The following is a 26,283-nucleotide window of genomic DNA, read 5'->3' as shown; positions in this document are numbered from 1 at the left end:
ATCGGTACTTCCCCCGCTGAGGGCGATAGACAGTACTAAATTCGTGATTTTACTGGAACATGGGGGTTATTCATTACACAAGCGACAACACGATTCCTCTGCCACGTGTCCTTCCGCTGTCGATTTGTCACTTGCCTGATCCTCGAATGGACCCACTGCCAAAAAAACACTGTTATATAAATGAACCGTTGGGTACTTTCTTCCGCCTTATTTAATCGCCCTCCCCTCTCCTTCCCTCTTGTCCGATATATCGAAAAGAGATCGCTGAGCGTTCCTCCCCCGATTCATGATCGATGATGGCCTCGGCCGTGGTAAACAACGTTGGAGTGTCGCCGGAGGGCTTCCTCGACTTCCCGCCGGCGTCCTACTCCGCCTACGGCTGGCTCAGCCCTCGGATCTCGCTCAGCCGCGACCGCGCTGACGGCGACCAGCCCGCCCCTGCCTCCGCCGCCGCCCTGGCGGCGCCTTCCTGTAACCCGTTGGAAGAGCTGGAGACCGCCGGCAATGACCTGGTCGACTTCGAGTTCCGGCTGGACGATCCCGTCGCCATGCTCCCCGCTGACGAGCTCTTCTCTGACGGGAAGCTGGTCCCCCTGCAGCCGTCGCCGGCGGCGTCGAAGCTGCCTGATGAGTCCTCCTCCGAGATCCGGTCGCCCGAGCAGCTGAAGTCGCGGCGGAGGGCGGAGAACGCCGCTGGATTGGACCCCTACGTCTTCTCTCCCAAGGCGCCACGGTGTTCCAGCCGGTGGAGGGAGCTACTCGGCCTCAAGAAGGCACAAACCCCGAAGCCCGATTCCCGGAAGCCCGTCGTCGCCGCTTCCAATAACCCGAACCCCAAATCTCTGAAGCATTTGCTCCATCGGAACCCAAGATCGCGGCCGGCGGACTCGTCCTTGAGCCTCCCGCTGCTCCACGACTTGGACACCGAGTCGGTGTCCATCTCCTCCCGGCTGTCCGTTTCCTCCTCCGGTCCCGACCACGAGGACCTCCCCAGGATCTCCCTCGACTCCGAGAAACCGGCGGCCCAGATCCCGATCTCGCTGAGCCGGAACCCGCCGCGGGTCCGGGTGGCCCGGGCGAGATCCGCTGCCGCCACCGCGGCAGGCGAATCCCACCCACCGGCGAGGATCGGCCGGAGCACGGTCCGGCGTGCGGCAGACCCGGGGGCGCCGCCGCCTCCGCCGCGGGGGTTGTCGGTGGACAGCCCGCGGATAAACCCGGCGGGGAAGATCGTGTTCCAGGGCTTGGAAAGGAGCTCGAGCAGCCCAGGAAGCTTCCACGGCGGTCCGAGTGTCCGGCCCAGGGGCATGGAGCGGTCTTACTCGGCCATCGTCCGGGTCACCCCGGTCCTCAACGTGCCTGTCTGCTCTCTCCGCGGCTCGGCCAAGTCGGTATCGGTTTTCGCGTTCGGCCAGCTCTTTTCGGCCCAGAAGAAGGACCGGGACGGTTCGTCGACCGGTTCGCATTCATCAGGCCGGAGCGGGAATGCCGGTGGGGCTAAGATCAAGGGCGACAAATCTTCGAGAGATTAGGTAAACTCAGCCTCCAAAAATTCGGAAAAATCGCCAAGAAAATGACAGAAAAACGCTCTTTTCCCCCTAAAAGCTGCTTATTTTTGTTTTTCTTTTTCTACGTTTTTTCCTCCAAAATCTTTTGGAGTTGGGGTTTATTTTGTTTAGATCCGCCTGTAAATATCTACTGCATTATTCTTTTCTTTTTGGTCTATTAGGTTTGGATCCGGCTTTCGTTTTTTCGGTTTTAATCTCCGCCACCGCGCAAGCTAACTTTTAGGAGGTATCATTCTTATTATTACTACATCACTAATGACAATTTTAGCAGCCGCATCATTGTCAGATTAATTTTAAACGTTAGTACCAGTAGGTAACTCTAATATGCTTATTACTGTTAACATTTTATTACTGGTATTATTAGTATCAGTAATGTGTTGTGGAATGAATCTACGGATATGAGGGAAGCTGAAGCCCCTCCGAACAATTTTTACTCAATCGCTTACTTTGTCTGATCCATCACACCAAATTAGGGGCGGCGCTGGTGAGCAAAAAGCCCCCAGTCCTTTCTTGATGTGATGTGATCTGACGGCCCGGATCCTTCCGGTCCGTCTGCATCCTATCTCTCCAGCCCGGTAACCTGCGGAGGCCTCGGAGCCTGCCGTCTTTGTAGGAGGCAAAAGACCACTGTTACCGATATATTAATACTTGCTCTCTGTAGTTTTGTATTCTAAATACTTCGGCTGCTGGCGAGGGGGGGGGGGGGGGGGGGTTCTATATACACCCCCCCTATTGCTAAAGGCACCCCCCAAAAACCAAAAAAAAAATACCCAAACTAACCTTTAGTGTAATTACCATATTGCCCTTGAAATTTTCTCAGTACACTCCCCCTTCCTCCTCCTCCGTTTCGTTTTGAAAAGAAAAAAAAAAAAACACCCCTCAAACCCCCCTTAAACCCCTCGATCCATTTACATCGTTTAGGCGATCTTTGAAGGAGATTTAAGCCCCATTCGAAGCATGGACAAGCAACTAGTGATTTGGGACGAAGAATCGGCCGCAAAGGTACGTGTTCCACCTTGTTTCGAAATTTTTTTTTTTCACGGTTCGTGCTCCGTTCGGCACTGGATCGCCGAACAAAAGGCTTCTGTTCGGCTGAACAGTGCCGAACAGAAGCCTTCTGTTCGGCAACCCTCAACCGAATAGAAGCCTTCTGTTCGGCTGCACAGTGCCGAACATAAGGCTTCTGTCCGGCACTGTGCAGCCGAACAGAAGGGTTCTGTCCGGCTCTGTGCAGCCGAACAGAAGCCTTCTGTTCGGCACTGTGCAGCCGAACAGAAGGCTTCTGGTGCCAAATCGCGTGCCGTGCTGAATTTTGTGCCGAACAGATCCTCTGATTCATTAATTCTTGGTGATAAATTATTTTATATGTAGGGCTATGCTACAACCGAATCGAGTATAATTGGATCAGAATTTGTACTGGATTACACAAGCGAATTTACAACTTACGAGGTATTATAATGTATTGTGCAATTTTGTATTGATTAGCGAGCTATTTTTACAACTGTGTACTTACATAAATTGTTTAATGTATAGATCTTCAAGAGTAGAGAGGACTTGTGTAATTGGTGTCGTGAAGCTGGGAGGCGAAATGGTTTTGTTGTTGTAATCAAATCATCCGATGCAGGTACCATTTCTAAGAAACCCAGAATTACGTTAGGTTGTGAGAGGGGTGGGACGTACCGAACCAAAAAAGAAAAGCGAATAAAGACTGCCTGTGGGACAAAGAAGTGTGGATGCCCTTTTGCATTAAGAGGAAAGAAATTGGATACTGCGGATGATTGGATATTACTGGTCGTATGTGGAGTGCACAATCATCCCGCTGCAGAGAATCTGGAGGGGCACTCATATGCAGGGAGATTATCTGAGCAGGAGACGGAATTGTTAGTGGATATGTCGAAGAGTTTGGTTCGTCCAAAGGACATATTATCCACATTGAAGGAAAGAGATGCCCTCAATGTTACGACTATCAAGACTATCTACAATGTACGTCAACGGTTTAAGGTTGTAGAGAAAGCCGGGAGGTCTGAAATGCAACATCTATTAGGTAAATTATCAGAGGCTAAATATATTGAGTGGCATAGGAATTGTACTAATACGGATGTTGTGCATGACTTATTTTGGGCACACCCTGGCAGCATTGATTTGTTCCGTGCATTTCCCCGTGTGTTGATAATAGATTGCACGTACAAGACGAATAGGTATCGTCTTCCGCTCTTAGAGATTGTGGGGGTGACATCTACTGACATGACATTTTCAATTGCTTTTGTATACTTAAATTCTGAGCGGGAAGAAAGCTATACTTGGGCATTAGAGAGATTGCGCAGTGTCATAGCTGATGATGTTTTGCCTGAGTTGATTGTTACAGATAGAGACTTGGCTTTGATGAATGCAATTCATAGAGTATTTCCTACTGCTAGACATTTATTATGTAGATGGCATATTAGTAGGAATGTTTTGGCCAAGTGCAAAAAAATTTTCGAATTGAAGGGGAAATGGGATAAATTTATTATGAGTTGGAATGTACTAGTGCTGTCCTCCACGGAAGACGAGTATAATGATCGCTGGAGTGCACTGCAGAGAGAGTTCGGTACCTATCCAGATGCACTACAGTATGTGTCAGATACTTGGCTGAGCAAATACAAGGAAAGATTTGTTGCGGCGTGGACGGATACATGCAGGCACTACGGAAATGTGACGACAAATAGGTATCACAAATAAAGACTCATTTAATTTTAATTTGCCTCAATTGTTATATCTAACTTTCATTTGTTTACTAGGGTCGAGAGTGCACATGCAAAGCTCAAAAAGCAGCTTGGATCAAGCCAAGGAAGTTTCGAGTCATCTTGGACTAGAATACATGGATTGATTGAGTTGCAGCACAGCTCCGTTAAAGCCTCATTGGAGAAGAGTTTATTGGTAGTGCAGCACAACTTCAAGCCAGCTGAATTCAAAGAGTTGGGAATAAAAATAATCCTTAGTCTAGCAACAGAAAAAAAAAAAAAATTTGGATTCGGCCCCATGGGGACCAAGATACATTGGGTCGGCCCCATGGGGCCGAACCAATGTATTTTGGTCGGCCCTATGGGGCCGACCCAATTGCAGCGGGTCGGCCCCATGGGGCCGAACCGAAGGCACTGGTTCAAAGAACCAGTGCCGAACGATTTGGGGAGGCGGGGGGGGGGGGGGGGGGGGGGGGGGGGCTACCTCGAGGTGGTCGTGGAGGCGCCGGCGAGGTGCTCGTTGCTCGGGAGATGGCCGGGGAGGTGGTTCCGGGAGAAGCCGGCGAGGTGGTCGGAGATCGGGAGAATGCCGGCGACGAGAGGGAGAAGGGGGAACGGGGGGGTTTTGGGCGTTGGCGAGGTGCTTTGGGCGGAACAGTTCAAAGGGAGACGGAGGGGGTTTGGCCGCCGGCGAGGTGCTTGAGGCGAAGTTTTTTGGGCGGAAGGGAGAAGCCGGCGGGTGTTTTGGAGGGGAAGAGCGGGGTGGGGGGGTTTGGGGGGTGTAGAGAGCAATTTAGGTGAGGGGGTGGGGAGGGTGGGGGGTAATTTAGGAATTTTTAATTTTTTAGGGGTGTCCTTAGCAAATGGGGGGGGGTGTAGAGAGTATTTAATTTTTTTTTAATTTTTGGGGGGTGTCCTGAGCAATAGGGGGGGTGTATATAGAACCACCCCTGGCGAGGGGGGCACAAGACACGGCAAATTCCGTAGCTGTCCTTTTTTTTTTTTAGTTGTGGGAAAACCATGTGCGGCTTAGCAGTACACTAATATATAAGGTGATTGCTTATATTAAGTGAACTCTGTCACATGCCGGGCCACATGACCGTTGTCTCTTTGTGTTGTGGACTTGGGATCCTGGTAGGTGGTATTAGCCGGTGGGCAGTCACAAGCAGGACAACCGCATCCTAATCCATATGAATGAAGATAGAATAGGTCTGCTAGGCTGATATCTAGTTGGCCTTTAGGAAGGTGTACTGAGCTACCACAATATGGCATTACCTAATCTCTTTACTGCTATTATTTTGTTACATAATAATATCTTGAATGAATATTAGTTAATGGGGCGACAACATCCCTTTCATTGATGAGATCACTGCTCCTTCCTCAGGTGCATCTGCATGATTACTTAATTACGAGCCAGCTTCCCATTGTTGATGTTTGTGGAATCAGAAACAGATTTGACAAAGACCTTGCCAAGAAGTCTGGGACAATGCATGGTTCATTTGGGTTTTCTGTATACAATTATGAAATATACATGTAAAATATTATTTATAAAAATTTATATTGTAGTCTTTAAAGTCAAAAATTAGGAGTTACTGCAGAAAAAGACATTGAATACTGGTCCAGGCATGGATGAAAAAGGAAGAGGGCTGATAATAGTTTGAGAGCCAATTGCATTAGGCATGTCAATTACGAAAGGATTCTAAATCTGCATATTTGTGAATATCAACATGTTCCTTGTTTCATCACAAGAGGTAGCTCTGATTTGAATTCTTGATAAATCAAGTTTTCTCGAGTCGACCGTAAGTATTTGACGATATGTCTATGATTAAAGAAGAAAATAAAAAGATTGTGTTTTATAGCTGACCAAAACTTAGATGGTTTGAAGATTTCAGAGCAAAATTTTGTGAACTTTGGCTTTTGTCAAAAATTATTGATTAAAAATGATTTCATGGTTTAATCTTGGAATGTTTTAGCAATCATATCCATAGAATTCAAACACCAGATGAGCATTTTCTTAACTGTGTAAATTAAATTTATATATTTATGTCCGATACTTGAATTAAATATGAAAACTCTGGGAGTGCATGAACTGTAAATCAAAACTAAATCTATGAGAATGAAAATAGCAAGAGGAAAATGTTAACAATTGCCTTGGGGCACTAATTAAGGTGACTGCTACCATTTATCACTAATGGCCTGCCATATCGTTATTGGTCAATAATCAACAATTCATGCTTGTATTAGTCTGAACAAAGTTGGTTCATGGATTAACATGGTAAGAAAATGATTTGCCTAAGATTTGATTCGGTTTAGGATCCGCCTGCGGAGGATTACTTTCTTGCATGTAGTTGATTCAAATTGCTGCTTCCCATGAGCTACATTGGGCAACCTTAGAAGAGCCACCTAGAGAATGTGCTATGATGGGCCTTGGGATGCTTGTGACCTAGGTGATGTTCGAGCCTTAATCTCCCGTATTCCTATTTGCAAGCTGCGGCAAACTTATCAGGACATGGTGTGGTTCCCGGCGGCCAGTAACCATTTACCATCCAATTGGATTATGACCCTTCATAAAGAAGGGCAGCTTTCTCTGTAAGAAGTGACAGGTTCTGCAGAAGGGCTGGCGAAACGACAACCAGGGTTGTCTTGTCCTGATGACAAATATACCCTTGTCTTTTAGCCCATGAATCCAAATATTGGGAGGGCATTTTTGGCACTGAAAGGGTTTCAGGGAGGGTGCCACTCTGAGGGGAGAGGTTGGCCTATCTGGTCCTCTGAGTTCTTAATGCCATGTTGACTCCCTCTGACCCCATTCAGCTCATTCTTGTCATCTGTGGCATGATATGTGGTCCTCATTTTAGCTGGTTTCAATCTGATATGTGGTCCTCATTTTAGCTGGTTTCAATCTGATATGTGGTCCTCATTTTAGCTGGTTTCAAGCTGGCTAGGTTTGGCCTTTTAAGTCAAACTACTGGATCCATTTATAAGAGCAAACTACGCTAGGTTTGGGTTGTATCTTTCGCCGAAAAGAATAATTGATCTTTTTTTACAATATTAACCATTTGATCGCATTTCCACAGATCTCAAAACACTTCAAGTTCCACCATTGATCCATTTGCATGGATCTTGAAGTGGCTATTGCACGATATGATGGTGGATTCATGTGGAGGAAGGTGAACCCTTCTTTCGCAAGCCAAAGATACAATCCCTTCTCATGCAAACTATAGACCATTATAACTAAGCACACTTGTGATTGGAACCTACGGCAAATTGTGAAGTTGTTTGCATGCATGACCTATAACTGGACAGGCCATAATGAAGGTATAGTGGTATTGATTCTTGTGTTAGAAGAAAAAGGAGATTAAAGATGACCTTGAGATTATTGCCTTCGATGATGATCGGTGTTGTAGAAGTGCCTTGTATTGAGCTACCACAAGTCTCTTGTATGTACAAGCATGTGGGCCTTTGCTAGGGAGGTTGAAGCAGCAAAACTTCACTAAGAGTTTGTCTGACTTGTTCACAGTTTTGGGTCCATTTCTCTGAGACCTATTACTATTGAGCACAATTCTAATTGGAACTTACTGAAAAAATTGTGCAGTTGTTTGGGTATATGAGTTACTGGTCAGGCCCATAATGAATGGCAGTGGTGCATGTGTCAGATGAACAGGGGACTAAGGCCAACCTAATGACATGTCTCTCCTAATGCAAGGGTGTGGGCCTTTACCTAATTAAGTAGCTGCTGAAAGTCTCTCCCGGCCTGCCTATTTAGCTGCTCGGAGCAGCAAATTCCCTGTTAAAGCATTCTTCTTTAAGTTATCTACAAAACCCTATTGTTAAAGTTAGTAAAATTGACTATAATTTCGATTGTAAATCGGCATCAAGTGTTTTCCTCTCTCTGTCAACCTTCCAATCTTAAACTAACGCTTTTATCCTAAATCTCGCACCTTGCTCCTTAAAATGGAGCATCTGGCTAAATTGATGAAATAGTTGTAAGGACATTGTAAGGACAATAGAGATAGAACAGGTGTCTACGAAAAAGAAAATGGCTGTAATATTATGCAAGGACAAAAGCCTTTGCTTGTTCTTTTGTACCTTGCACTTTATCTGTAGCTTGTTTGCCCTAGGGCATGCTGGTGCACTATGGCATTGGTTATGGTGTTTGTTGGGAAGCAAACCAAGCCTCTGATCGACCCGGACAAAAAGCTGCATTCAAGTTTCATTTTAAGGAAGGATGACATACCATGGTACTTTTTGTTTCACCGAGCCCTGCTTTGGGATGTCAATGGGTCAGGTTGGGCCCAGCCTAGAGTTCAGCCTGGTGTTTTGGGCTCGGTTCCGCGCCCACTCTGGTCCGAAGCAGGCCCGAGCCTGCCCCTGCCATAAGCATTTTGTCAGGCCTTAACACAGGCCGTTTTTCTTCCATTTTTCCCTGAATGCTTATCTCGCTCTTTGAGTAGACTAGCTTGCAAACTAGTGAGCCTGCGTTTGGCTATGTCACATTCAAGAAAATGGCATTGACATTTTGAACTAGCGTTGGCTTCTTGGCTAGGCTTGCCAAAAAAAACTCCTCCCTAGGCCTGTTTCATATCACCTTATTTCAGTAAAAGTTTCCTTCTAAAGTTACAAAGTAATTAATTCGTAACATTTGTATGATCAACACAACTAACTTTTGGCATGTGGAGTCTGGTCAAAAGCTTCCAAAAGACATGTAATTGAGAGAACTAGAAATCACCTATTCAAACAAAAAATTCAGAAAAAAGAGTTAAGGACAAATTTTAAGTTTTGAACACAATTTCTAGGGCTATAACTTCTAGATAATAATATTTTACAACTAGACGGCGATTCATGATTCCTCTTGGTTTCAAATATGAATTTTCTTTTGCAGCAATCAGGATATAATCTAGGGCATGTTTGGTTGAAAAAAGTTAGACTGTAGAATAAGAATGGAAATGAATGACTCATTGCAGCCATTTGATTTAGAGAGGCAGAGGGAGTTCCATTTTCATTCCGATCCGGAGGGAATGACAATGTCTCAATCATCCAAAATCCAATATCTACTTACCCTAGTATTCAAATTTCATTTCGATTCCGATTCTGATTTCATTTCCAATCACAAACCAAACACATCATGGGGTATGGCCATTCTGATTCCTATTCCAATCCATTCTCATTCCGATTCTAATTCTAATTTGGGTCACGAACCAAACATGTGCTTAATATGCTAAAGTAGGTAATGCTCATGATTCATCCTTGCTATTAAGCAATATGAATCAAAAACTTGGATCCAGGCTTGGCCCATATGTACCTATTAATAATCTTCCCTTCCTATCAAACCTAGATGTTTTGAAGTTAGGTTTTTATCCTGCACTTTTACTCTCGCTGAGGATGAAGGAAAAAAAAAGAAACTCTGCATTTTCGCAATTGTTGGAGCTCTGGCCTAGTTTGCAGCGGACCCATATGCGGTTACTGACTTGGACAATTGATAAGCTGAAGTTGCATTTAGGGCCCATTTGCTATTGCTCTTGTTTTCTATTTTTGTTATCAAATACTTAAGAAGAAAAATGAAGTTGACCAAACAAGATGCAAATTTTTTATTTTTTTGAGATTATTTGTAAAATTTTTTGAGGTTTTGAAAGTAAAGATTTATTCCTTTCAGAAAAATATGAATAGAAACAAGGAATAGTACAATCTTTGTACAAACGCTATCTTCAACTCGAATCTCTATCTTGTACCAAAAAAAAACCTTGAATCTCCATATTTACCAAAAAAAACAACAATGATGCCAAGGTGAACCTTAATTTTCCTTAAAAATACTTGATTCATTTATGTCAAAATCTAACATCCAAGTCCAACTCATAATATGTACCCAATATAACACAACCTGTCTAACTCTACACCATCACTCGCATAAATGTGGGTTAACTACTTTTTAGAGAAGGCCCAGAAGAAAAGGTAGAATGGAGGGTTGGAGTTCTTGTTATGACTTCCGATCCCCCTAATAGTTTGATTTTAAACTTCTGGAATTTTTTGGCTTGTTTTGCTGTCCATCTCGAATGCTTCGCTATTACCCTATCTTGTTATTAAGGGTTCGGGTAATATCTTTCATATGAAAGTAATTTTCTTTCATGATGTTAACCACTGGATCATATCCTGCATAGATCTCAAAGCACTCTAAATTGCTTCATTCATCTGCTTACATAGATCTTGAAGTGACCATTGCAGGATCCAAGGTGGATTTGCGCAAAGGAAGGTGAATCCTTCTTTCATGCAAAAATACAACCCCTGTTCTGTTCTTTAACATATGACGAGGAAACTATTGGGTCCATGCTTAGCCATGTCACGTTCAAGATAATGGTTACAAAAGATTCAACTTCCCTAGGCATCTTTCAGTAGAAGCTGCCCTTGAAAATTACAAGCACGTCAATTTTAAAGTAATCAACACAACTAATTTTTGAGTAAAGTTGACACGAAACAGAATTGGATAGGGCTAAAGCTAAACTTTCTACTTGGAAGCGTAACTGGTTATTTTTGCTGGCTGTGTTAGCCGTGTTAACTCTGCTCGGAACTCTATTTCTAATTATTAGTTGTTACGCTCATAGGTGTCTGATGGTATTTTGGATGAGGTGGCAAAAAGTTAATTCTAGGATCATTTGGATAAGGGCAAATTCTTGTCCTGGTTTTCAGTATCCTGGGTGGGACATGATCGCCTGGCCCAAAATTATTGATGGTTTGGCTATCAAAAACAAAAGCAGGGTTAAGGTTGCTAAAATGAGCGAAAATATCATGGAGCTACTGCAAGATTATAACACTATTTACTAGAAGAATATATATATTTAACTACAAAAAATATTTGTTGCTAAAAATAAGTTGAAGGCAAAGGCAAGGTTATATTAAAGATGATTTCGGAAAAAGAACTCATTCTAAACGAAGTGTTGTATGTGCCTGATATTAGAAAGAACTTCGTGTCTGGTCATTGTTGAGCAAAAATGACTTTAAGTTGGTTTTTGAGTCTGACAAATTTGTACTCATTAAGGGTAGAATTTATTTAGGAATATAGTACATGAGCGAAGGGCTCTTTAAGATGAATGTAATAATAAGAATTTATCTTCTGCTTATATTGTTGAGTACTTAAATATGTGACATGGCAGATTAGGACATGTTAACTTTGATACCATGCGTAGGTTGGTAAGTTTAGACTTATTGCCTAAATTTGATATTGATACTAGTCATAAATGTGAGACTTGCATCGAATCAAAATTAACAAAATCCTCTTTTCATTCAATTGAAAGAAGTACTGAACCTGTTGAATTGATACATACTGACATATGTGATTTGAAAAATATTCAAACTAGAGGAGAGAAAAAGTATTTTATTACTTTTATTGATGATTGCACAAGGTACTACTATGTGTATTGCTGATAAGTAAAGATGAGGCATTAGATATGTTTGTCCAATACAAGGATGAAGTTGAAAATCAACTTAGCAAAAGGATTAAGGCAATTAGAAGTGATAGAGGTGGTGAATATAATGCATTACTTAATAAGTTTTGTCAAGAACATGACATTATTCACTAAACTACTGCGCCTTATTCACCTCAGCAAAATAGTATTGCTGAAAAAAAGAATAGAACTCTAAAAGAGATGATGAATGCTATGTTGATAAGTTCAGGATTGCCTCAGAACTTGTGGGGGAAGCTTTGCTTTCTGCAAATTACTTACTCAACAAGTTACCCTATAAGAAAACAAACAGAACCCCTTATGAAGTATAGAAAGGTAGAAGACCTTCCTACAAATATTTAAAAGTGTGGGGGTGTTTGGCTAAGGTATTGGTTTCTACTCCCAAAAAGAGCAAAATAGGATCTAAAACTGTTGATTGCATATTTATTGGATATGCAAATAATAGTAGTGCATGTAGATTTCTTGTGCATAAATCTAATATTTCTGAAATACATGCCAATACAATTATTGAATCTAGAAATGCATCATTTTTTTAGAATGTTTTTCCATGCAAAAATATAAGTGATACAAATTATCATAAAAGAACTTATGATGAAATTAGATGCAGTAAGAGGGCAAAGACTGCAAAGTCATTAATTTGATATCGATTTTCTAACGTATTTATTAGAAAATGAGCCTCAAAGCTTCAAGGAAGTGATGTCCACTCCTGAAGCACCTTTTTGGAAAGAAGTTATTAACAGTGAAATTAAATCCATTATGCAAAATTACACCTAAGAATTGGTAGATCTTCCACCTAGAAGTAAACCTTTGGGTTGTAAATGGATTTTCAAGAGAAAAATGAAAGCTGATGGATCAATTGATAAATACCGGGCTAGACTTGTAGAAAAGGGTTACAAGCAAAAAGAAGGCATTGATTATATTGATACCTAGTCGCCTGTCATGGGGATAACATCCATTCGTATGCTAATTGCTATTGCAGCATTGCATAACCTTGAAATACATCAAATAGATGTTAAAACAACTTTTCTAAATGGTGATTTAAATGATGAGATTTATATAGAACAACCTGCAGGGACCACTGTTCCAGGACAAGAGAAGAAAGTGAGCAAACTTATTAAATCTTTGTATGATTAAAACAAGTACCGAAGCAATGGTATGAGAAATTTGACAAACACAAGATCACAAATGGATTTAAAATCAATGAATGTGATAAATGTGTTTATGTCAAAAATGATGGCCATGCCTATGTCATTGTAAACTCTATGTGGATGATATGATCATTCTAGATAGTAATAATATAATCGTTAAAACTACCAAGAGAATGCTATCCAGTAAGTTTGACATGAAGGATTTAGGTGTTGCTAGGAATTAAGATTTCTAAAATATCTGATGGACTTGTATTAACTACATTGAGAAAATACTTGAAAAGTTCAACAAAGAAGATAATAATGTAGCTAGAGCACTTGTTGACATAAACCTTCATTTAACCAAAAATACTGCAAAGTGCATTTTTCAAGTGGAATACTCTCGTACAAGTGGTAGACTAATGTATGTCATGAACTGCACTAGACCCGATATACCATACTCTGTTAGCAAATTGAGTAGATATACGAGTAATTCTGGAGTTGATCATTGGAAGGCAATCGTTAGAGTGCTTAGATATTTGAAATACACTCTAAAATTTGGTTTGCACTTGCAAGATATTCTATTGTACTTGAGGGATACAGTGATGCAAACTGGATATATGATACCAAAGATACAAAATCCACAAGTAGTTATGTATTTACACTTAGTTGTGGTGCTGCATCTTGAAAATCCTCTAAGCAAACGTGTATTGTAAGATCCACAATTGAATCTGAATTTATTGCTTTAGATAAAGCAGAAGAAGAAGCAGAGTGGCTTTGTCATTTTCTAGAGGATATTCCAATATGGCCAAAATATGTGCCAGCAATATGTATACATTGCGATAGCCAATTGACAATAGGAAGGGCACGAAGTAATATATATAATAGTAAGTCTTGAAATATCCATTGAAGACATAATACCATAAGGCAATTGCTCTCAAATGGAATTATATCCGTAGACTATATAAAGTCTAAAGAGAATCTCGCAGATCCGCTTACTAAAAGTTTAACTGGAGAGCAAGTTAATTGTAGATCGAGAAGAATGGGATTAAAACCTATAATTAAAGAGTCATTATAATGGCAACCCAACCCAGCTGACTGAAGATCCCAAGATCTAGGTTCAAAAGGACAACTGAATTATGTGTGGCTTAACGTGAGCACTAGGGAGACAAAATCTCCAACCCGTTCCTAAGATTAACTAGTGTTGCCAGCAGCGTTCATAAGGGTAAGCTTTGCTTTTAATGAACTCTTATATCTTGAAAATCCAAGTGGGATAAAGCAGCATATTCCTAATAAGAGTCACCTATATGAGTGTGAAGGGGCCGTTTCTATGAGAATTTTTATAAAGCTAAATTCTCTAGAGCACTCATGAAAATCAGGAGTTGTTCAGGGCCAAAATGAACACAATCATGAGAACCAATTGGGTTAGAAAAGAGACTGTGTGAAGTCTATTCGATCTGATTTACTTAATCAACTGAATAGTTCAAAACATCATGTTTACTATTTAGCTGGTAAATTCGATAGTCTTTTACTAGAGAAGGTTTAAGGCCAATAGTTACCTATCTCGATGCAGAATCTTTTCGCAATGTACTCTTTTAAGTGTCTGCATTGTCATTTACATATATTCAGCCAATTTTCTATTCATGTTGGGGGATTGTTAGACAATAAGAGGTGAATAAGAAAAATAAGCTCCAAAGTGACCCATTTAAAAGGTTGCTTCTTAGAAATGGTGTGTCTCTTCAAAAGAGTTGCATCAAAAGATATGCATCTATTCATTTGTATGGATGCATCTTTTCATTTAAAAGATATGACTATTTGTAAGGATGTATCTATTCATTTGAATAGAAAAGACATCTTTCTTCACTTGGTATCTGTTCTAGAAAGTCACCATAAACTCTATAAATAGAGCCTTCCTCCAACCATTTTAAACACTGAATTTTTTAACTCATCTAGTTCTCTCATTTTAGAGTTCTTAGAGAGCATTAGTGAGTTTATTCAAAGATAGTACAAAAATTCAATTTTTGGTTCGCTGTACAAACAAATTAGTGTGCTTCTTTTGTTTGTAAAGATCATTGTACCCTAGGAGGCAGACGCTCAAGAGATCTAAAATACCAATATGGAGGGTGAAATTTGTCATAAGAACATAATGTTAAACACTAGCCTTGATCTTATATAGTTAAATCTTCATTTGAGGTCAGAATTATATATTCATCGATTTATTATTCAATTTATTTTACATATTCATAATACAGACAAACAACAGATTCTTGGTTTGGAGCACTTATATCCCCCCAAACATTAGCTTAAAAATGTGGCCAAGTTGGGCTCTTAGATCTTGTTCCTTCTTGAAGTGTGAGAGCTATCTTTGTCCATTCCTACCATTACAAGCAAAGTCTTTAAGTGAAGCTCCACTTGGAAGTTCATATATAAATCTCTATCCATGTGCATGTGGCTAATTCTAGAGCAAATATTGAATAATTCATTATTAAATAATATAATTAACAGAACTTTGAATTATTGTTGTTCATTATATATCAATTGTCAAAGAATAACTGAGAACCACCTTACCTGCATCAAATACTCTCCAGCAGGGAGGGGCCCCAGTGGGGGTTGCTACGTGGGTGAGGTTCTCCTCACTCCCCTCTTTCCTTTTTTTTAGCAAAAAAAAAAAGAATAATTAGGAGAACCTTTTACTATGCCATCCTTTGACCATGGGCTTCATCTTGGTGAAAGGGTCAAACCATAACCATAATAACTGAGGTCAAACCAATATTTTGTTGAACTAGCCTAGTTTTGCCTTTTTGTACTCTAAAATCCCGGGTCAAACCTAGCATCTTGGTGAAAGGGTCAAACCTCTAGCTAGATCCCATGAGGGTCAAACACTTGCCAAGCCCACGGGGATTCTGGGTGCAAACTTGACCTCTTTTCTCACATTCTCTTTGATTCTTCCCCTCTCTGCTTCCCTTTCTTCTTCAATCCATCACTCGTACGTAGAAGAAAAAAGGAGGAGAAGATGGCCCAGATAAATAAAGGTCAAGCATCGACGCATGAAGAAGACAAACTTATACATCAGTTAGCCACCCAAGACCTCCCACAAGATGCCTCAAAGGTTCTTCTATAATCCTCCTCTCTCTCTCTCTCTCTCTCACGCAAATACACACCATTCTGATTTTTATGTTTGGAATCTTTAATTTTTCAAACAAGATTTTATTAACACTGCTAATCCTATGATAACGAGTCCGTATTATTCCCTCGTTCAGCCATACACTGTATTTATGTGAAAATAAAAAAAATGATTATCATAATAACTATTATTTGTTATTTTAACAGAATATAATCAATGATAACAAGGATAGTGGTGTTATCTGCTCAAATTACCGTTTACCGATTTTTTTTTCACTACCCATCTCAAATATTGAAAATGAAAAAAATATTTATTTAAATAAACAGATATCTGTTTAAATAACATTCATTATAGTGAAATAACAGTCGGATAGGAGGCTAACTAAACCCTTATGGCACCTGGTATAATATTATGAACATTGTTTCCATGCGGTATGCTTCGTATTATACTTTGCTTAATATTAGAATGTAGGATAAAATGGTCCTACAAGGTCTCCGGCTGCTTTCACCAGAAGCCTTTATTCATCCTTCCATGGCTGTATTGAGCCAGACTCAAGTTTAGAACTCTATCCAACAGTTCACAGATTTTACTAAGAAGGCATAAGGGAAGAAATATATAATTATTAATTATCCATAACGCTACACTGAACGTTAATTGCATGGTATTATCTCTCACCTCTTTGATGAGAGGATGGGGGATTTCATTTTAAGTAGCATTAGCTCTCATTTCGGCTTCACAAGACTTGATTTGCCCAGGAGTTTTAGGTTCCGGCCTGCGTGGACTGAGTTGGGGTTAGGGACAAGGTGGCATTAGGCATCCCTCATTTTAAAAAAAGCGAAAGTTCTGAGCTCGGTGAGATGGTTGGGGTTGGGAACAGATGGCACTAGACCTCCTCCTCTCTCTAAAAAAAAGTCATCAAAAAACTGTATATATGTTCGGCTATGTTGTTATTATTGCTGTATTACAAATGTAAAAGAATTTGATTGATAGGTGTGATTGATGAGGATGAATTGTTTCCAACAGTAGAAATACTGATGCTATTAAAGATGTATACGTAAGGAGTGGCTGTTTCATTTTAGCTACATGTGTCAAAATTAAACCTTTTATGAATAGTTATTTATTTATCTATTTTAAGAGAAGATGGAAAAAATGAATTCATCCTATTTTCATTAAGAAATGAAGAGAATATGCTGTCTTTAGAGGGCACAAAGAAAGGAAAGAGAATAAGGAAGGCAAAGAAAGTGAGAGCCATTCACAAGTCTGTTCAAGCCCTATTCTTTTCATATTTGATCATATGCATTGACTATCAAAAATCAAATTGGAAATATATATTGAAGTTATTGATAGAAACTTCGATTATATATGAAAAGTAATTTGAGAATGGAAGGTATGAACAATATATTTAAAAACTTGGAATTGAAAAATTAGATAAATCTCAAAACAAACAACTTTTAATACATCAGATCTATTTTATTAGACTATTTGTATTTTACATGCTTGATGAACAAGCCTAAGCATGCATCTCCATGACCACCATTCTTGTTTTCTCTTCTTTTTACATGCATGCGCCCATTTATATTTGTGTACATGTGTGTGCATGCATGAACATGTATGTACATGTGTTTTCCTTCTTAATACCCAAAAGAGTTAGTCATAATGGAAAAGAAGAGAAACTTCGATTATATATGAAAAGTAATTTGAGAATGGAAGGTATGAACAATATATTTAAAAACTTGGAATTGAAAAATTAGATAAATCTCAAAACAAACAACTTTTAATACATCAGATCTATTTTATTAGACTATTTGTATTTTACATGCTTGATGAACAAGCCTAAGCATGCATCTCCATGACCACCATTCTTGTTTTCTCTTCTTTTTACATGCATGCGTCCATTTATATTTGTGTACATGTGTGTGCATGCATGAACATGTATGTACATGTGTTTTCCTTCTTAATACCCAAAAGAGTTAGTCATAATGGAAAAGAAGAGAAAATCATGTATGCAGTGCTATGAATTAATGTTGGAAAAAAATTTAGGAATAAAGAGACTTATGATGATGATGAGAAAAGAGCAGGAAATTAATAGAGGTAGAAGGATTCCTGATTCAAAGAGCCTGATAGAACATTTATTAGGAGCTCTTCTAACATCAATTGCTCGCTCTCTTGATTCGGAACCTCTATGGTTGATGGGTCAAATTGCACCTTTACTCAAAGAGGCTATAAGGTATGAGTAGACATATGCCATCAAAATGGTACCATCATGCAACAATCCTAATCTTACCCCTCAGTCCTCGTGTTGGCACTGACATATCCATCATGCTACAACCCTAATCTTACCCCTCATATTTGAATTTGAGCAAATATCAGAGTAACCGATAGTGATCACCAAGATACCAGTTTTGAGTCCAAACCCGGATCTTACAGCAGGACATGTAAATCATTGCTATTAGATAAACTTTGGATGCATTGTGTTATAACATCAGCTCGATTCTTATGGTCAATAAAAGTGTGCTATTTGATCCAAATAGGTGATTAAGGACATTATTCCTACCAGATTTAGATCCTTGCTAGCAGAAACCATGTAGCTTAGAACTTTTAATCCACGATTCAACATGATTATCCTTTGAGCCCACATCTTTCTCAAAGCAAAAATGGAAACCATCCATAACCCACAAACACAAAGGATTCATTTGGTTCGGGAAGAAGAGGAGGAAAGTATGGTTAATGAAGAAATATCTCATGTTTGGTTGGAGTTTTTAAAAGAGAGAGATGAAAAATGTAGCTTTTCTTTTCTATGGGAATAAGATTCCATACTTCATCGGAAAGAAAAATACATGTGGGACACTGAAAAGTCTAATTCCCATTGGCTGAAAATTGATTTTTTTTTTAAAAAAAATTCATTAAGTTTTTAGATAGAACGGGGTAAGAACTTTTTGTTTATTAAGGGTATAATAGGTATTTTATAAAATTTTCTCAGAAATGTAGATGCTCAACTAAATATAAACCACTCTATAATATGCTAGTTTCCTGTAGTTAACTAAACATGCAAAAATTACTTTTCTAGATATCATATACCTAGGTATCAGTTTCTCAAAAAAATATTTCAGTGAAGCAAAATTCTTTTCGTGAACCAAACGAGCCTAAAATGGCTCTTGAATACACTAAAGTGGTAGCCTTCTAGTTTAACTTTGATTGTTGCAGCCTAAAATAAAGTAGCCATGATAAATCATCTTTTTCTTTTTCGTTTTTTATATTGTAATATTCATAAGAGCACTATTAATGTTATATGAATAAATCACATCATGGAAAAATTATTCATGTCAAACACTTGAGAAGCATCTTGTAAGATTTTAATGTGAAACCTTTGCTAAAGGGATAGGAAAGATTGGTGCCACCACTGGGTGCCAACCCAGTTTGCAATAGGATAAATTATTTAGACCTTTTCTTGTTAAAAATAAACCAAGCATATTTCTTCCACAACCAACCTTAAGAATGTTATATGACAAACAATTTTGTCCTGGCCGGGCTAAATCTGATTAAGTTCAGTTTTCGAAGAAAAATCTAATCATTATCCTTTTCTTTCCTTCATCAAAGTAATTATGCATTTCTTTAAGCATGAAAATTAAGAATGTTCTATTTATTGGTCATAACTATTATATTCATCAAAACATTTATTTATGGCTGTAGCTAATTGGTCGTGTTACTCACGATAAACTTTGTGACACTGTACATGAGAAAGTACTAAACATTGATGGTGATAGAGAGGAAGATCTCTTCACTATTCCTGCAGCAGATTATGAGATCCGACAACCACGCAAGTGAAGACTTTAACTGCTGAGTGAAGTCTTCTGGCAAGTTTTCTTGAGTGATGTAAGCGAGAGTAGTGGATCCCATGTCCTACTTTCACTACGATCTGTAAGCCTGTAAATAAATTATGCAGAAGCTTTTGTTTGATCCAAAGTAACCTCTGATTGTGACATGTAACGATTTTTATGAAATCTAATTTAAAATGTACATCATTTGTTCAATACTTTTTAGATGAAAGATATTGCGATGGATCTTATTACAATTTCAAAGATCATGACCATGTAATTGTTCGGAGAGAAAAAAAAGGAATCGAGCTTCGAATGGATGTGGTCCATGTGTTGGTGGTCTCTGTTGAATGGAGTAATGATACATGCACTTGAGGTGCATGTAGCCTCCTAGCAGCCTCCTACATTTAATCAATAGCAATATGATTGGAATTTTTCTCCATGTAAGGGTTGCATAAATTTGACACGATTTCATTCAAGTTTTATATAAAAGGCCCAAATTGAAACTGAGTCTACAGATTTAAGCCCAAAGCCCAACTCGAAACTAGCCCAAGCCCATGTCCAACCCTACTTTTGTAGCATCATCCTAGAGTGGATTAAAACTCCTTTAATGCACAAGTTTATTTTCAATATGAAGATGTTACTAATACATCTCACAAACTAATCTTGCTTAGGAAAATATGAATAATTATTTAAAAATGATGGAAAATATAATTTTATTTCAAAATCATCTCAACCAAAGTATCTTATCACGGAAGGAGAGAAAAAATAGGACCATTTTGTACGAGAAAGCTCTATAAAATAAATAATGAATGGATGAGTCCAAATAGTATATCATTCATTGAATCCTAGAAAACTTTTCTAGAACCAATTGAGTAAATATAACATAGACCAAAAGATAAGAAATGTAGAACCTAGAAAAGAGAAAATAATATTTGTTAACACATAAAAGTCTAACCATTGATATATCTCATTTTAAGTGTATGGAAGTCATCAAATCTAGTTAAACATATTCAATCATATGCATAGGGGAATGTGCACAGGGGCCTTCGCCTGATCTATATGAGATGTCCAACCACAATACATCTAAACATGACCAAACTTGCAAAGTATGCCTTGATTGCACCATGAGCATGTTAATTGTGTCTCTTGTGTGACAAAAGAATTTTTAATTTTTCTTTACATTTCAACATGACCAAAACTATGAACAATGTCTTGATCGAGAATAATCAAGCCTAATAGTATTCCTTGCATCATAAAAAGTTTCCATTTTTTTTTAGATAATTTATAGATATCTCATTGACATATCTATCCTAGTGATTGGTACAAGTGGATGGGTCTAGCGCTTTTGAACAGCGTTTCATGATGCTTTTGAACTGACATGCAACCTCATTTAATTGAGAAAGAGAACTATAATTGTGATAGGAGCTTAAAAAAAAAAAATAGTCCTCTTATTCAATTGTAGCAAGTTTATGGGAATTGAGTGCTTCAATCCAAATAGCTTAAAGTCTTATTAGTCCACAAAAGTTTGAAAAACCTGAATGGATCCATATAACATGAAGCAATCTGTTGCATATTGATGGAGAGTGTGTATCTCTTGGTTTATCTCACTTATAGTGATGGAGAGTGTGTTTCTCTTACAACATGAATTTCTTAGTCTTCCAATTAGTGTAAGCCTTAATATATCTAAAACTTGACATATAGATATTCTCTTGGGTTCCTTTCACCGTACTTTTTACTTAAATATGAATCTCAAATCTACTATCTATGCACTCAACCGATAGTGTGCTTGGCGTGTCCTGATTTCTCCATATATGATGCACCAAGCCCCAATTGATCCATGGCCTCAGTGAGCTCACATTGCTTGTTTGATGAGAGGATTTGATGCACTGGACCCCATCTATTAGGCTAAAGATTTATTAATCAAGCTGAAATGCAAAATGGAAAAGGCACAATTAGAGCTCCTAAAGCGTTCAAAATAGAAGCCTGAACTAGTACTGGAACAATTTAGGCTTTCAAATTTGCAGGCACATTTGTGTGTGTAAGGGCCAACCTTCAAGAGAAAACAAGATAGTTCTTAAATTTAAGATTTCGAATCAAAGTCAAATTTTATGACTAAGAAATGATACTGAAACTCCTAATTTGTCAGATTATGAAAGGATAAAGTGGGTCTAGTGTACAAGTTAAACCCAACAAATTTTCCAATCAAACCAGGTAGATCAATTGATCTAGCTCCTATACAGCCCAACAAATTCTCCATACTGGTACCACGCCGTAGTGCTTATTTCTTCAATTCAAATATACACCTATGTTTGATGTGGAAGTTGAAGAAATTAAAAGCTCTAGGTATATCCATTCAAAGAGGCTAGTGACAACAAAATTAAAATTTTTACTCTAGAATATTTAGAATCTTTCAATGTTTCTCGATTACAATAAAATTAAGATAAAGTTCTTAAGTTGGAAAAATATTATAGGCTCTATATAGACATGACGAACAAGTTAGAAAGCAAAATATTTTTGTAACTGTTAGCAACTTGATACTCTGTTCCCAAGGGGGTTTCTCTATGATCCACTTGGTGAAAGGGGCCTCAAGGAGGTGTTGAGGCCATTGTTTGCCCTTGAAACCCTCTAAGGGCCCAAATCTGCTGGCCCATTTTCTCGATTCTTCAATCAAGGTCGGCATCCTGTGAGGATGGGGGCTCAATACGACGAGGAGGCGATAGAGTCGGAGTGGAATCTTCATCGAAAAGAGGGCTTGGAGCATTCTGCTTTTCTTTCTGATCAAGACTGCTCTGCTGGGTGTGTCGACTCTAGGGGGACCACTCTGAGTCCTGGCCTTGAGAGCGGTAGCTGGCCAGACACATTTCGTGCGCTAGCAACTGAGAATGGTGGTCAGGTTGGCTGCATTCCGATCAGACTGGGTCCGATCGCGCCACTTCTGATGCAGGCCTTTAATCATCGTGGTTAGCACCTACACCTGTTGAGTGAGTAGGTTGAACTATTCATTGTCCATAGGTGTAACAAGTTGTTCCGACAAAGCAGGTTGCAGACTCTGTAACAACCTTGGGACGTCGGAGCGCGGTGTTGCGAAGCACACAATGTGACACAGGCTCTTCGCATCTTCTTGTCGGTTGTCTCTTCCTTCGATTGATATTAATATAGCTAGGGGGTGACCCTTCCTCTAGCACTAGTCTGTTGCTACAAAATCTGAACCAAAGTGGAAGTGCAACTCAGATGATTTTGGGGTTGGCTGGAGGCGACTCAAGTGGGCTGGCCGAGGTGTGGGGGATGGATCTCATCTGAAGATGGCCTGCAAGAAATTCACTTGCCAGAGAGTTTTCGACGGTGGACCTTCCAATGCGTAAGTCAGAATAACGAGACAATAGTGTAAAAGAAAAAGATTTCAGTAGAGTATAGTCTATGTGAGTGATATATCATGTACTAAAGGTCTTCTGGGCTGTCCCTTTATATAGGGAGCCTATTTGATCCTTACTTAACCTAACTTAGCATGCAATAATGACTAAGTAACGTCCTGTAGTATGGACGAGTGTGGGTGCTAGTTCGCGGGCGGTAGGCAGCTTTGGTGGGGGGCAGGCCGTAGTGCTACCATGACTGCGGGCTGCCAAAGCTGTTAGTTGTTAGGACTGTCAGTCCTTGTAAGCACACGTTGATTGTTCTTCTCGTTGATGGCTCCATATCGGTCGGGACTGAAGTCGATCATCTCGATTGATTGGCTGCTCGGATGGGGCCGAAGTTATTCTCCTCGGTTCATGTCCGAGGTCAAAGGGGTTGGTTTGGCCTAAGGTTGAGGTGTCCAATAATTCTCCCAATAATACCTATTAATATCAGTTATCACTATAAAATCTTACAAACAGAGGAATTGTATTCTGACTCAAAGCATCAACAAACTCTTCTCCTTATTTACTTATACATGATTCTATTAATGAAGACATTTATTTTGCTTGGCAAATAAATTTAGGTGATATGCTCCTTCCTTTAAAGCTTCAGCACAAATATGCTCTCTTTGGTTTTCATGTCTGGTTGATATGCTGAAACTCTAGAGATTTAAATAAAATTTTGGAGTGGCCAGAACTGCAAAGAATGTAACATCCAACGTTGCCACTACCAGCAATCCAACAGTAAAACGAGTTAAGATGTTTGCAGCCATCACCAAGCTCTCTCTTTTTGGAGGCTTGAGTGTCAGCATCATCCAGCTGAGGCTGGACATGAAGGCTGAGAAGATAAATAACATGCAGCTCCTGAGATGGAAGCTGTAGTCCTGATCTCCCCGATATATCGAATACGCAGTCATCAACACCGTGAAAATGAAGCTCGTGACGGGGATTGCGAAGGTCTGGGTCTGGTCATTATCACCTCTCTCTTCGCCACCTGTTTCTTCATTACCCCGGCGTTCATCGAAGAATTCCTTGCCAAACCAGAGCACAGCCACCACAAAATCCGGAAAGAAAGCTAGCACGACGAACCCCTCCACAAATCCAGCAGCGACCTCAAACCCTGTCAGTGTTTGCAAGCCAAACAGAACGTACCCAAGGGCTCCGATGACGCTGATCAGGCGTTCTCGGGCTCTCGGCTGACTAAATGAAGGTGGAACCGTGGTAAGCAGCATGGATAGAAGCCCAAAGATGATGGTGAAGAAGATAAAGGATTCGGAGACCGTAACACCGAGACGGCCAGTTTTTTCAGCAAACTTTTTGAAGTAGAAGAAAATTGTACCTATCATTCCCGTGAAAGTGAGAAAAGTTACCGAAGCCGATAAGTCAAAGAATTGCTTCAACTCCGTTTCATTATTTTCGTGACCGGTAGATCGTTGGTCCTGCGCAGTTTGAATTTCTTTGCAGAAGAGAACACCGAGGATTGCGATGATTGGAAGTAGAAAGACGGCAAGAAACGCATAGCTTTTGTCCAAGAGAACTAAGAGACCAACTGAGGTCAGCATTAAGAGAACGTTGGAAACGTAGATGAGGGTTGTGGCAGCCATATACTGGAATTCGCTGATGCGTCGGAATGTCAGCAAGCAGGAGGTAAGCAGCATCAAGATGAGATCAGTGAGGAAAGTGGTGAAGACGAGGCTGCCGCAGACGATCACAGAGAGGTTTTCGGCGTGTTGAGTTATATCTTTACGTGCAGTATAGTATGCCACCACTATTGAAAAGATGTTGGTCATCACACACTGGGAGTAGCCTGATACTCGCTTCAATTTGGCTCCAGGCCGCGGTTCTCTTTCCAAGTCGCCACGAGGCGGCTGATTTGGAGTTGGCTCTGGTCCATGGGCCTCCGGCCGGATTTGTATCCTATGGTCCAAAGTTCGTGTGCCCCTGTAAGTTAGGTTGCTTCCGTGGGTGGCAATTCTACTACCTTGTGCCTGGACGAAAAAAGAAAAGCCAGTTAGATATTGCACGTAAAAGAAAGCTTGTTAGATACTCGTTAGAGTTAGGGTTATATGGGCATGCAACACCGATTTGTAAGGGTGAGAAAGGGTCGGGATGAGGCAAGTGCCAAACCTACACATGTCAAAACCTGATTCATTTTGATCCCACCCATGTGACATGCTTAAGAGAATAGATCAGGTTAGATCAAGTCATCTTTGCAGTGACTTGTTAACCTGATATATGATAAGGATAAACAAATCACGAACGGATCAGTTTAATTTAACCTACTTATTAAAGTCTAATTGTCTTAGAATTATAAAACTAAACCTAATCGATTTAAAAGCAAGTGTAGCCGCTTAATATGTATAGCCCTTGTTGTCATTGGTTGGTTTCTTGTCAGGTTACCAGGTCAAGTCATGGTTGCCACCCTTATTTGCTTGTCCTTATGTTAGTTTGAGCTTGGTTTGGTAAAAGTGACCTAAAACAAAGCAAGGACAAGCTTGGCCCGGCAATTCACATATCTGAAATAAGCATGTACATGCTTCCATACTATACCATATACTTACACAAGTATTTCTGCAAGAATAAATAATTTGATAGAATTTAAGTTTCTAGCACGGATCACAATACTCAATAGGGATGACTTCGGCCACTACGAATAGGACTAGACAAGATCCAAGAGCAAGATTTGTCATATCTAAGAGTCGAATTGCATGCCAAATTTTCAGAAACGATAACTGCGACATATGATGCACAATTTAGATGATCATTTTTTTAAAAAAAATAGGTAACTTTTCGAGCTCTACAGCCTGGTGTCACCCTCTAAGAAGAGCCGTATCTTTAGCAATTAGGCCCAAATTTTATTATTTGGATCCTGAAACGGACTGGCCAAATCGAAAGTTTTTCTTTTGGAAAAGATTTTGACCAGATATATCTCTAAATCTAAGAAGAATCAGATAAAGTGATAGAATGCGAAGTTGATGCAGGAGTCAAGATCTACCTTTTGTAGAATTTTATCTTTTCAAATTTATTTCTACTAATCATGTCTATTTTAGAATAGTAAATCCTGTTAGAAGTAGGAGAGGATT

The 26,283-nt window shown here is 39.7% G+C and overlaps 1 protein-coding gene and 2 long non-coding RNA genes across 3 annotated transcripts; all 3 read left to right on the top strand.

Moving 5' to 3' along the window:
- The first annotated feature begins 208 nt into the window (after positions 1-208).
- LOC103699661 lies at positions 209-1,916 on the top strand. Its single transcript, XM_039118610.1, has one exon. It carries the CDS (start codon positions 294-296, stop codon positions 1,530-1,532), a length of 1,239 nt encoding a protein of 412 aa, XP_038974538.1. The 5' UTR covers positions 209-293; the 3' UTR covers positions 1,533-1,916.
- A 1,234-nt stretch (positions 1,917-3,150) lies between these two features.
- Positions 3,151-6,030, top strand: LOC120105860. Its single transcript, XR_005508129.1, has 2 exons — positions 3,151-3,192; positions 5,673-6,030. It is a non-coding gene; the product is annotated as an uncharacterized LOC120105860 (long non-coding RNA).
- Positions 6,031-15,768: 9,738 nt separating this feature from the next.
- LOC120105859 lies at positions 15,769-20,007 on the top strand. Its single transcript, XR_005508128.1, has 2 exons — positions 15,769-15,975; positions 19,681-20,007. It is a non-coding gene; the product is annotated as an uncharacterized LOC120105859 (long non-coding RNA).
- The last annotated feature ends 6,276 nt before the right edge of the window (positions 20,008-26,283 follow it).

This window comes from Phoenix dactylifera, unplaced genomic scaffold, assembly GCF_009389715.1.
Source record: "Phoenix dactylifera cultivar Barhee BC4 unplaced genomic scaffold, palm_55x_up_171113_PBpolish2nd_filt_p 000385F, whole genome shotgun sequence".
Classification (NCBI taxonomy): domain Eukaryota; kingdom Viridiplantae; phylum Streptophyta; class Magnoliopsida; order Arecales; family Arecaceae; genus Phoenix; species Phoenix dactylifera.
The sequence above is the reverse complement of the archived record's forward strand: the minus strand, read 5'-3'. Positions and strand labels throughout refer to the sequence as shown.